The sequence below is a fragment of the Chaetura pelagica genome, unplaced genomic scaffold, assembly GCF_000747805.2.
Source record: "Chaetura pelagica isolate M959 unplaced genomic scaffold, ChaPel_1.0 scaffold1843, whole genome shotgun sequence".
Classification (NCBI taxonomy): Eukaryota; Metazoa; Chordata; class Aves; order Apodiformes; family Apodidae; genus Chaetura; species Chaetura pelagica.
In genome coordinates this window covers 62,038-75,013 of record NW_009952685.1, presented here as the reverse complement: position 1 = coordinate 75,013, position 12,976 = coordinate 62,038, and the positions used below count along the sequence as shown (strand labels likewise).

The window sequence follows — 12,976 nt, the reverse complement described above, 5'->3', positions numbered from 1 at the left end:
CCAACTCATTGTTGCAGACTTTCTAGAGACTCAGACAGGAGAAGGCAAACCTAAAGAACATATTTCTTTATCTTTTTAGATCTTTTTGGTGTGTTTTTAGATTGCAATCTTGTATCATCTCTGTATATCACACATCTGGTCGTGATATGAACTGAAGCCACGTATCAAATGCTGCAGGAAAGAAATTGTTTGAAGCATCGCTTTATTACTTATGATCTTTGTGGGTTTTTTTGCCATGCACAAGCATGTGTGGAAGCCTGGCTACCACCCCAAAGGAACCAAGCAACCTGACAATCATTTCAATACCATCCCTGTAACTTTTCCCTGTTCTGTTGAATAATTAGCATAACGAGGGAAAATGACGTTGTTAATTACTGCAGCTTGTTCCATCGCAAATACTTCCTGGAGAGTTTCCTTCAGGTCTGTCTCACTCACTTTCTGATGTACATCCCACTCCAATGCTTTTAACTTTTCCTCCTGTAGGATCAGCTGAATATTCCATTCTCTGAGACATGGAATTAGAAAACTATTCCATAAATTGTGTATCATTGCACTCAATTGCAACAGACCTTATCCTACACATTCCACAAGACTTTCCCCCTCCATTGCTGTGCTGACCATGCAGTGACTCCTCTCTTAGCCTAGTTCTGGGTGTAGTATTTTCCTCCTCTGAAAACAAGTCTTCCATGTGTTCCTCTCCAGGTGGTTTATGGGCCTAAGGACAATGGCATCCTCAGGAGGGACCAGCTACACCTTGATTCCCAACCAGAAATTCCGGCGCAGTAACCGGCGCTCCCGGCAGCCCTGCAACACCCTGGACATGGATCCCCAGTCTCTGTCAGCACTGGGATATTTTAAAACACTTCCATTAGAGATCTTCCAAATGGTATTGAATTATCTTTCAGGTGAGGGCCTGTGCAGAAAGGTACTTCTCCCAACATCTGGAATTTGTTTTCCATTTAGGAAAAGCCATTATTATTTAAAATGTTACACCTTGTAGCTAAGTTGAAGTAATTTTGTGTGACTTATTGTCTGAAATTGCAGCTCTTATGTATGATGAACCAAATGACCAACATTTAAATAATTACAAGCTATTTGGGGTGGTTTTGGCATAAAAAAGCATTCTTCAGATCTATCGATTTCAAAGTATTACGTTTTGTTGACCAAGGAGATAAACGGTAATTAAACGTTTTCTTTGTAAATTTTAGTTCTTGGCTTCTTTTGGAAGTCAGATCAAGTTATTGATGAGTGATCAGCATTTTGATTGCAGGAAAGACTGACTAGTAACCCGGGTTCTGCTTTTTCCAGTGAAGGACATCAGCATGCTGAGCATGGTGTCAAAAACCATCAGCAACCGCCTCATTAATTACATCTCAAGCCCATCAGGAAACCGAAGGCTTTTACTGCAAGACTTTCATAACTCTGAGCTACCTGGCATGAGAGAAGGATGCTCTATTTTAGAGCACTACAAGTCTCTAGGTGATCCTTTAATGCAAATGGTAACAATTAGAGGAGACCCCAGCTCAGCTAAAAGGTTTCTTTGCATTGATCGGGAAAATGTTCAGGTTACGGCCCAAATAATTTGTGCAGCTCCCTCTGAAAGGGAAGTTCTTCCCTGTGCCAAACAGTCAAATCAAATACCATTAAGTGGCAAGGAAGAGAGAGGAGGAATTACCTGTAATTGCTCCAAAACATCTTAGTTATGGAAAAAATTATGCCTGGTCTGCTTTCTCTGTGTGTGTTTTTTCCTATTGAATGGCAAGCAGGGCTCAGGCAGAAGATCAGCTCCCAGTAGTAGGTGTTTCCAGATTTAGGTTGTTTGGACACCAACCACCACTGGAAACTGCAGCAGAACCCAGAAGTCCCAGGCCCCACACTGGCTGGAGGAATCTGGCTGCTGAGCCTTCTTCCTTCATGGATTACTCTGGAGCTGCTCACATTCCTCAGCCTGGGAAATGTAGCCAGAGAACTGAAACCCAGCCCAATTCTACAGCAGCTGCCATCAGAAGGGCTGCTTGATACTCCCTGCCCTGCAGATCACACCCCACTTCTCAGGAAAGAAGTAGCTCATCACAAAAGGGTTGTCACAGTTGCCAAGGACAAGCATTCCCCTTGTCAGCTTTGTGTCAGAGCTCCAAGGCTGACATGGACACAAAGAACACATTTCCCTCTCACTCTTAGCTTAAGGGCAACATAGAAATGTCAGCTCTTCTGCTCTCACACTGCTGAAGTGATTTAAACCAAAAACCTCCTATTGTAAGCCATCCGTGGAGGTTTTGTGGCATCTTAAAATAAATAGTAGTGGGTTATTTTTTAAATGAAGCCTGAAATACTACAATTCTTTAAAAAAATCAAAATGCCTTTGGGCTTTGTAGTAACTGCAAATGCCAACTTTTTATTTAGATGCAGCTGTGAACCCATCACTACAGGCCTAGCAGTAAAACATGACATATTCAAAATATAAAGGTCTTTTCAGCATCTGTGCCATCAGTGGAAGGCTCAAATGAACATTTCTGTTAAGGGATCAGTTGCAAAAATCAATATTTACTTTACAGCAAGAAAGACTGGACTGAATGGGAAAAATTCCTCCCACAGGTGACATAAACCTCACTCAATCTCAGAGGGCTCTGGCCCCACTCAAGTCCATGGCAAAATCCTCCTACACTTGTAGTAGGGTCAGAATTTAATTGTTTAAAGTGAACTTGGGTTGTAGATGAGGGTGGTAGTTTTTGAACAGCAAGTTGTTAACCAGTGGTGTAAAATATGCTGCTTAACAAACAGCTGTTCCACACTACAATGGACTCCAGACTGACACCCTGAACACAAACCATTTCAGTCCTGTGTAGGAATATTATTTCACCTTGTAGCCATGTTTTACATTAACATAGTTTAGAATATTTTCTTTTTAGATCATGTGGCTATCTTGGAAAAAAAGTTAGGAAGCTCAGCTTTCCATGATGTAAGGGGAAAACCAGCACTCCCCAGGGTGCTGTTAGAAGAGGTGCCACAAGTAACGTGTATTTCCAACATTTTTAACAGCTGTGGTTCTAAAACCAACATTGTGATTTTAATAGGGCTTTAAAACAACAAATAAACAAGTTCTGGCAAAGGAAACTTAGGTACCACCTGATAACTTTTCTTTAGGAAAAGATGTCCCTGCTACAAAGCCCACAGCCCTTCTCCAGAGTCCAGGGTGCTGCTCTTCCTGCCTTCCAGCAGCTTTTCCCAGTGTGTGCCTGGGAATGCTGGAGCTCCCCTAGTAACCCGTGTGCCATGTCTGTAACTCAGAGTCCTGTAAGTATTCCTTGTGTTCACAGGGCTGTTGCTCAAGAGATGCACACTTCTCCTGCCTACAAAAGACAGACTGAAGTTTATCCACAAGGTTCTCTCAGAGGTAAGTTCACATTCCTCTCACTGGTGCTGCAAACCCCATCCCTGGCAGTGTTGAAGGGCAGGTTGGATGGGGCTTGGAGCTACCTGGGCTGGTGGGAGGTGTCCCTGCCCATGCAGGGGGTTGGATCTGGATGATCTTTAAGGTCCTTTCCAACCCAAATAACTTCATGATTCTATGAAGCTGCCCTTTGCACTCACAGAAGGCAGTTAGTTGAATTATGCCTTTAACTGTCCCTTTGCTGGAGCTTATTACTGCAGTGTAATGAATATATTGATTTATAATCAATCTCTCTTTAACAGTAACAGAAGAACCTAAACCAGCAGACTGAGCACACAGCTTTCCTACTGGGATTCCACATTCCCAGATCAGTGCTTTGCAGCTTTCCTCCAGTTTCTGGACTACCAGGAATTTAGCTTGGAAAAGCACAAGTCTGCACAGAAATGTCACTCTGCTAAACACAACCTTGCACTTCTTAGAGCCCTTTTGCTCACCCCTTTGGCCACAATTTAGAACACAATGCTGGGCCATAACATTGATGCTGTAACTTGTTTCCTTATCCAATTAGGGAAGGGAATCCTGAATCACTCTAATCAGTGTTGAGGTGCACAAGCAGCACAGCATTTTTCATCCCAGTTCAGATAAATTATTGGTGTTTCACACTTGCAGATTTCCTGTTTTAAGCTCAATGGGTGCCCAAACCCTCTGCATTGTTTAGGACTGCAGTGCTATGGGGTGTTCTTACAGGTACAGTATCTTTGTGGAGAGAAGGCAAGTATCACAAATATAAAAGAAAATTAAGATTATTTTCTAAATTAATCTAGAAGTATAAAACTATTTTGATCCTTGAGTGGTAAGGGGGGATATTTATTCACACAGTTCCCTCAATTTCCTTTCTGATTGTTAAAGTTGCTGATTTGACTCTTGATTCCTTGGTCTGGGTTTCCCTACCAACCAGTCTGGATTTCTATTAGAGATTTATTATCCAAGGAGACACAGGAGAAGGGGAGCATTTTATTACACAGCTTCAAATTCACAAACCAAGAGCAGAGGTGGTTTAGTTTAAAAGTAAATGGCTAGACACTTCACATGCCAGAATATTGTTAGCTTAACATTAAACAAAACAAAAACAGTGCCAAAGGAATTATTTTGGCAATGCACAGCTTAGCACCTTCCAACAACTAAGAGGAGCCTACAGGAAAGATCAGGAAAGACTTTTCACCAGAGAGGGCAGTGATAGGACAAAGGCTAAAGGTTTTTAACTGAAAGAGGGGAGATCGAGGTTGGACATCAGGAAGAAATTCTTCCCCATGAGGGTAGGGAGGCACTGGACCAGGTTGCCCAGTAGGTTGTGGCTGCCCCCTCCCTGGAGGTGTTGAAGGGCAGGTTGGATGAGGCTTGTGCAGCCTGGGCTGGTGGGAGGTGTCCCTGCTCATGGCAGGGAGGTTGGAACCTGATGGTCTTTAAGGTCCCTTTCCAACCTGAACCATTCCATGATTCTATAAAAGTGGAGCTGCATTAGCAGCTTGTGCTTTGGGGCTGCATTAAGCCCAAGAACAACCTCTGCCATCACCTACAGCTCCTCAAGCAGATAATGGTTCCCCATACTCATCAGGAAGATGCTGTGCAAGCACCACACTCCAGGTGTGACACCTTCCCCCTCTGTTCTCCTCATAAATTGCAGGACAGATGGTGTTCATCTAACATGAGATGAGGAGTGGCATCTAAGGCTCAATCTATTAATTGTTACTCCCTTTCTTTCCCAATCCTCAGATCCTAACAGCAGGCTGGGATGAACTGGAGTGTCACCGTGTGTTTAACTTCCTCTGTGAGCTGAGCAATCTGCCCCGCAAGGTGCAGACAGTTGTCAGCAGCAAACCAGGTAAGCACCAGGCAGAACCAAGGCCTACAAGATCAGAAAGTGCCATCATGGAGAAGTCAGAAAATGCATCTTGATTAGTGCAAACAAGATGTGTCTGGAGCTGAGAGTGATTTAGCTCAGCTAAGCCTTCCAGCACCAGCCCTTTCCTGGCTCTCCTGCATGTTCTGCCAGCCCCAGCTTTTCCCAGAAATCTGGCATTCTAAACCAAATACTTGCTCCTCATCTAGGGAGCTATTTTTTCATCACCAAAAGCAAAGCAAAGTCCCTTTGTCTTTGACACAAATCCTGTAGTGAGGACACTTCTCTTGAGAGGTGTTCAGGGTTTTCTGAATCATCAAACCAATGGATAAGTGATGTATATACTTAAGCAGCAACATGGATTTGAATCTTTACTCCAAGCCAGTGAAATCCATGGGAAAAGATCCAACACAGAAAACCAGTGATGCAGCAAAAAGCGGGATTTAGTATTTCTGAAACACATCACTGATGTGGCACACTCCTCTCCAGAAATTCTCAGGTTGCCCAGCACAGAATGGGGTCTTTCTATGGGACACTTTATGTGCAACCATCTAAACAACTTCCTCCTGCTTCCACTTACTGATGCCATCAAAGAGAAAAGAGTAAAGTAACCAAAAGACAGAGCTGAGGGCCCCTGAAGTCAGGCACAAACTGCAGCAAGGGGCCAGAGGGGGCACGATAGATTCTGTGGCCAACAGACCCAGAAAAGCCAAACTCAGGAAATCACAGCTGAGAATTTAAGTTCATCTCCCTAGATGTTCTTTAAGAAAACCCTTCTTTCTCTTCCTATTAGAAAAAAAAAACAAGTAGTGATCACCCAGGTTGCAGGCAGCTGGATGGATTCCCACAATCCACACTCTCTCCTGCAGGCAGCGCCCGGAAGCTGGAGCTGCGGATCAGGCTGTACTGCCGGGCTGTGCTGCTCAACCACTGGAGCCACAGGAGTGACTCTGCTTTCTGGTTGACCCGCATTTTAAAGCCCTGGCCCATGGTCAACCAAGCTCGCCTGCTCTACATCATCTTTGGGCCAGTGTCCTCCCTCGATGGTGACTAGTCTGGGGCGGGGGGGGGGTTAATTTGCCAAGTGTGATCCCTGAGAACGAGGTTTCCTTGCAGGATGCAGCATTTCTGGCAATGCAGCTTCATGCAAATAGAATGTGATCATTTTGCCTAGAAAAATTGCTCTGCTTAAGAAGACCTAACCAACTTCTAGATCATTCCTGTATTTGATAGTGGGTGTATGTATCTGTACATCCATAGATACATAAAGAGTTACAATTCAAGTGAAGAAATTGCACCCCTGCTCCTCTGTGCTCCCCTGCTTTGGAGAGACTTAGCTCAAATGCACCTCCAAGCAGCACTTGCTCCCCTGCAGAAAAGCCTGCTTGCTCACTTAATTATCAGACCCGGGTTTCTTTAAAACTCTTTGATTTGTGCTGCAACTGACACTGTCCCTGCTAAATGGCAGATGCTGGGGGGGGGGTGGTGAAGAATCTCACTGTCCCAAAGACTGAGTCTCTTCCTCTGAGTCCCTTCCTCTGGCTGCACCCTGAGGCCCAATTTAGCACCTTCCTTGGTTATAAACAAACAAACAAACATATAAATGCATTACTCTGTCACTTAATAGGATTTGTGATTAATATATTGCTCAGGACATGTGGTTTGGCAGAAAATGACAGAAGGACCAACAGATGAGACCAGTCTGAAAGGTCTGGCAGATGCAATCAAGCTGCTGTACGACACAGAAGCCAGGGAATGGACGGCAGACGATGTTATCAGTCTTGTGGATGAGCTGTCAGGTGTGTTTGTGCCTTTATCATTAATCCCTGGGATTACCTGCCCATGCCCTCCAAACCTGGCAATAAATGTGCTGCAGGGGAGGAGGTGCCTTGGGAAACTGACTGCAACATTCCTCACGGAAGCTGTGGCATAACTGGAAAAGTCATTACCCTCAGCATCCAGGGATGGGAGGAGCCCAGCACTGCTCCCAAAGCCAGGCTGTCCTTCCCCCCTCTGAAATGTTTTAGACCTTTACAATTCAAGTCTCATCTAGCCATTCTTAAGGAGACATGGTCCAAGCTGAAAACATAACATTTGTTCCAGCCAAAATTCAACTGAACCACACGAGCAGCTACACAGAGTTGGTTTGGGGTGAGATTGTATCACAGAGGCCACCGTGTAGAGCTCCAACTGCACTGCTGGGAGGAACTGCTTGTATGACTTCATTGCTGCAACTGGATTCCAGAGGGTATTCCCTCAAAATACTGGTTAGCTGTCAAAGCCCACAAGTCATAAATCAATCTTCTCCAGCACACTGTTGGTGACACTCCTTCCTTTTTGTTCAAAGATCCCTAAAGTTCTCTGTTTTGATCCCCAAGTTGTTCCCCGGGAGTGGCTCATGGAGAACAACGCCCGGCTTCTGATTCTGAGTGGAAACAACATTTGCTTCACTTTTATGGCCAGTAAAGCTGTGAACAGGAGAGCCATGGAGCTAGCCAGGCTGACAGTCTTCCTGGCTTTGGTGAGTACCACCCAACAGAGCAGGCTCAGCCTTTTGGTCTCCCCACATTTCCCTTCTCAGACTTCTCCATCTATTCCTGCCTACCAGGAGTGAGTCCATCAAGAGGCTCAGTTCTCTTCCACCCCTGGTCCCTGACCAGCACATCTCTGCAAGGTAACAACCCATCCTGGAGGAGAAAAGTACCACTAGCAGCAGGTTGAGAAGCTCCTCCCTAGAATAACCTCAATGTCCTCATAAAAAGCCCTCATTTCCCAGGCCATGGCTGCAACCCACCCAGTCATTCAGGAGAATCAGTAGTTGATTTTAAGATTTAATCTTCTCTTCTATAGCCTTGAACTCATCACAAAGGTTGATTCTGATATTTCCTCTGCCTGTCAGGTCTGTGAGAAGGACCTGTACTGCATGGACTGGGCAGTGAAAATGATGCAGAAGGTCTGCAAAGTTTTCAGCACCCCAGGGGAGAGAAACCACTTCCTGCAGTGTGTGGAGAATGCCTTTGCACACATGATCATGGACATGCTGCAGGCAGTGCTGACAGGTGAGCCTGGGCTCTGCCAGCCAGGATGAGCTCTTTACTCAACCAAGTGTCATCATTAGGAAACACTTTTGTCTCTTTTTTCCCCAATCTCTCTTGTCTAAGAGACTTCCAGTGCCATGGAGAGTGAAACCAACAGCCTTTTAGGATGCATCCCACCAGCACACAGGGCCTGAGGTATTTTGGGCTGTGTCTGAACTCATGCTCCCAGCCAGCCCCTTTGGCTTCAGTTGCTCCCTGGCCACAGCCTGGGGAGAACCTCCAGCCTGAGGAGGATGGCAATCTGTAAAGATTAACTGCCTGCTCAGGACAGATTTTTGTCTTGTCATGCACAATTGTTCTTGCCCATCTTTGGACAAGCTGGTGAAAGAATGTTGGAGAGTCTCCTGTGCCAGTTCACAGCTGCCCTGCTGTCAGGTGCAGTAGCTGCTGCCTCATAAATCTAAGCAGAGGCTGCTGATCCAGCCTCTGCTGAAAACACTGAAGGAGTAAGATTTATCTTCAAAGAAGTCATTTAGTTTCACTGATCATTTTTAAGTGCTTTGCTTTGCCCTAGCAGGAGACCGTGATGAGGAAGACACCAGCTTCTTGAATCTATTCCACCTGGTAAATGCACAAGCAAACTTCCACAAAGAAATCCTGTACCTGACCATGAGAAGCAGCACTGACCCTGTTTGATGCTCAGGATCTCACAGACTGCCCCTCGACTCCTGCAGGATTTATTGTGGACTTTTAACACTTGCAAAGCCCAACTACTTACATTTCCAATCCAGCAAGAGCTGAAGTGGCAGTGGGAGAAGGTAGGGACACACATGTCAGACCAGCTGAATGAGCTGGTGGAATTCTTGGGGACCTGGGAGCTTTTGCTTGTGTGGTTTGCTCCTCTGAGGCAGGGGGCTGGGGGCCCCCGTGTTGGGAACATGAACCACATTCTTTTCCCACTGTGTATGTTTGCACACGCAATAAAAAAAATGACAGGGTTCTCATATTTGGTGTGCAGACACACACTGAAGAATGTTATCTTAGTTCAGAACCAAAAACATTTTGATCTTTTAATTTTGTTTTCTCTTGGGATTCGGGGGAGAAGGAGGCAGCTGCAAGGGGAGAAGCTCAGCCACATTTTTCCACTTTGCCAGGGTCTCTCACTGACTCCTGCCTTCTGCAACAGAAGCACTCAGAGGTTGTGAGCTCAATTCTAGCAGGACAAGGTGATTCCTGAAAGCAATTTCACTGCTTTGGATCAAGCAAGGCAGGTTTTTTTCCCCCCCAGACTGCAGGTACCTTTTAACCACCAAGCAGAAGAGACTTCAAATCCCTCTCCCTGCCCAGTGCAATAACTGAGTTGTTAGATTGTATTTGCCTTTCTAGGCCTTGGCTGAGTTGCAGGCACACGTTAAACACACCTAGGCTAAGATCACTGTTCCATTAGAGTATACAAATGTTTGCTACTTATAAAAGGTTTTGATTTTCTGCTCCATTGCCTTCAAACCAAAGATACTGAACGCAAAATAAAACGCACTTACTTTACTCCGTGCTGTTTACAACGTGGCTGTTTCCTTCTCATGATTAAATGGCTGCCTTCTCCTCCCGACTCACTTTCCAAGTGTTTTCCTGTTCCTTCAGGACTAGATTTTAGCTGTGAGAACCCAGGTTGAGCTCTGAAGACCCGGGACCACCTCAACATAAATGGTCCTAATTAATCTCAGCTGCCCCCACTTGACCCCATCACTAAGGAGCCGACAGCAGCTCTGCAACGAAGTTTGCAAGTTAGGAATTCTCACTGCATTTGTGGACCATCCAATTACAGGCAGGATTTGAGGACATCAAGGGATGGGGAAGGGACATGAATGTGCTGGGGATCTTTGCAGTACCGGTAGATGGCAGAGGTGGAACCTTCCAGGAGACACAACCGCTTCCAACAACCCCTTTTCCCCACTGCCTGAAGGTGATCCCTAAGGGCGGGCTGTGCTGCTGCAGCCGCGCTGGGTGCTGCTGGTGTCCTGAGCACAGCGCCCTGAGACCCCCAAAATCATCACCCAAGGGGTGAGGAGCAACCAGCCCTGCCGTGCGCCCAGCGCCGGGAACGCCCAGACCCCCCGCGTCCCTCCCGTTCCACGCAGGAATTGCTGCCGATAAACAACCCCACGGGAACGCAGGGAGGTGGCTGCGGGTCTGGAACCGCTCCCCGTTGTGCTCGGGGCGCGGGACGATGCCCGCAGAGCTGCACACCGAGCGCCGCGGGGCCGGAGCTGCTCCTCTGCCAGGGCCGGGCTGATCCCCAAGGCCCGAGGGTCCAGCAGCAGCGCCTTCCAGCCCGGCACAAGGGATGCCATTATGTGAGAGCAGCGACACAGGGAACGTGTCCCTGGCAGCAGGCGACAAAAGCTGGAATGTCAGCTCGCTCCCGCGGCAGATCCTCCAGCAGTGCCCCTTGCCACGTGTGAAATGTTGATGGCGTCTTTAATTACCATTAACTGCTCTTTTCCTTACGTGCACAACAGCTCAGCAAGGGCTTGAGGGTTCTTTTTTTGGCCTTTCCTCCCCAAAGGTGGCACTTCCCAAACCAGTTTTGTTTGAACTGGAAAACGACGCCAGCCGTGCAGGCTCCTCCTCCGGTATCACCGTTTGATCGGCTCTCACCATCAAATACTCCTGACATCCCGGGGGGAGCCCCGGGGCTACACCACACGCCAGAGGAGCTGGGACAGTGATACTGGAGAAAATGGTTCTTCTGCTGCCAAACTGGGAGTTGATAAAACCCTCCCAGGATGAGAAACTACATCCTCCCCCCCTGCCAGCGTAGCCCCATTTAGAGCAGTGCTGCTCCCCGGCTGCAACCTGAGCTCCAGAGCCCGGTGTCCCAGCTGCTGAAGAGCTCTCCCCGTTCACCATGGCTGTGTCTGCCTGCAAACACCTCTCCTGCCTGGTGGTCTCCATCCCTTTCCAGTCCTCAGCTGCTGGGCTGGGTCTCACCACCTTCCAGCATGGAGCTGGCTGATCCAGGGCATGGAGGAAGGGATTGTTGTGCATAGCTGGGGGGTTTGTCAGGCCCTCCGAGGGGAGAAAAACCCTCTGAGTAAGAGAAAATTATTGTTCCTGGTTTCACACTCAGCTGAGTTTCCATTCCATGCATTCCTTGTTACTCACTCTCTCTTAATCACTGCAGATGTTGACATCAGATGCAGCCTCATGAAGCAGAGGTTATTGACTTATGCTTGAAGAAATTCCTCCCAGAATATTTCAAGCTTGGGATTTTCGACTATATTTGGTGGTGGAATGAGGAGCTTTTCCTCATCTCCAGGGCTCGGCAGTGAGGAACCAGCCCGGGGCAGCTGGTGCACTGGGAACACACTGGGGGCAAAGTCACCAACTCCGTGTTTCTCTCGGGAGTTTGGCTGACAGGAAATCGCAGTGTCACGTCTTCAGCTGGCAACACAAACCACATCCAGCATTCCCAGACTCTGAAATCCCTCTTCTTTCTGTAAACATGGCCTTCTGAAAGTCTCACCCACCAACTCCAGCCCACCCCGGCGGTGCCAGCTCCGCCCCTGCCCTCCCTGGATCCTGTTCTCCTCGCCCGTTCATGTGATGCTGCTGTGGTTAACTAATGGGGCATGAGCAGTTTTTCCCCATCAGAGATATTTCAGGTATTTATTGCTTTAAAAAATCCCACGTTCCTGGCAGAGACCAGGCACATGAAAATCTTGTCTTCCCAGAGGATGAAACTTCCATTCTGAAAACAGCATCATGTGTGGCTGGCTGTGGAAGGGCAAGGATCAGCGTGGGGCTTCAGAAAAGGGCAGGAAAAAAACCCCTCCTGATGCCCCAAAATACCTCCTCAGACCTCTCCAAGCTGGGGGAAAAATTAAGCTCTGAAATGTTCTTTCCATCTCGCAGAAATTTCCATCATGTTAAAAATGTTCCTTTTTCTATGCTGAGATGAACTGAGTCCTCCCCCCAGGGCTTCCCTGGACACCGGAGAGGGGATGGGAGTGGGGAGAGCCTGGATTGGACCCACCTGGAGCAGCAGCTGCCCCTCATGCCAAGGGACACAGAGGTGTCTTGGCACGGTCTGACCACATCTCAGGGCTCACAGGATCCCTGGTATCTCTCAGGAGAAGTGGGGTTTTCCCCCTGAGCCACGAGGGCCCCAGCCCTGTGGTGGTTTCAGCAGAGTCACCACCACCCGCAGACGTGCTCACTCCCCTGGGTCATTCCTCTTTATTTCGTTTCCCTCAACATTTATTTTTTCTTCATTAAAAATAGAAGGGCTTTTCTAAAATTAAACCCGAGCGACCGACCGACCTCGGAAGGGCTCATCCCAAGGGGCTAAACCGCGGGGGTGGGGGCAGGACCCTTCACATCCCCCCGGGAAGTTGCGTGCGTCACAGGGAACAACCCGTGGCCGGGCAGGGGGGTGTCCCCGGGCTGCTCTCTCCCCACACACCCCATCTCCCCCCCTCTCCCCGCTGCTCAGCCCCTCAGCAGCTCCTTGCTCCTCCGCCGGCTGCTCAGAGAGGGTTAATGCTTTTCCAGAAGGCTCCAAGGGAGACGGACCAGGCGGAGGCTGTGGAAGAGAAAGGAGAAGCTTTTCTGAGCTGGGCCTGGGAGCCCAGAGATGGTGGCGGG

The 12,976-nt window shown here is 47.8% G+C and overlaps 1 protein-coding gene across 1 annotated transcript; it reads left to right on the top strand.

The window, feature by feature from the left end:
• The first annotated feature begins 724 nt into the window (after positions 1–724).
• On the top strand, positions 725–9,025 carry FBXO47 (F-box protein 47). Its single transcript, XM_009993775.1, has 10 exons — positions 725–905; positions 1,309–1,479; positions 3,318–3,394; positions 4,061–4,138; positions 5,165–5,273; positions 6,161–6,337; positions 6,944–7,090; positions 7,670–7,812; positions 8,191–8,350; positions 8,907–9,025. Exons 1-10 carry the CDS (start codon positions 725–727, stop codon positions 9,023–9,025), a joined length of 1,362 nt encoding a protein of 453 aa, XP_009992077.1.
• Positions 9,026–12,976: the final 3,951 nt, after the last annotated feature.

What these genes read in the sequence shown, in the direction of transcription:
- FBXO47 (XM_009993775.1), top strand. Translation starts at nt 725, where the DNA reads ATGGCATCCTCAGGAGGGACCAGCTACACCTTGATTCCCAACCAGAAA. An exon ending in GCTATGGGGTGTTCTTACAG is followed by an intron (nt 4,139 to 5,164) that starts GTACAGTATCTT and finishes CCCAATCCTCAG; the next exon opens with ATCCTAACAGCAGGCTGGGA. An exon ending in GCTGCAGGCAGTGCTGACAG is followed by an intron (nt 8,351 to 8,906) that starts GTGAGCCTGGGC and finishes TTGCCCTAGCAG; the next exon opens with GAGACCGTGATGAGGAAGAC.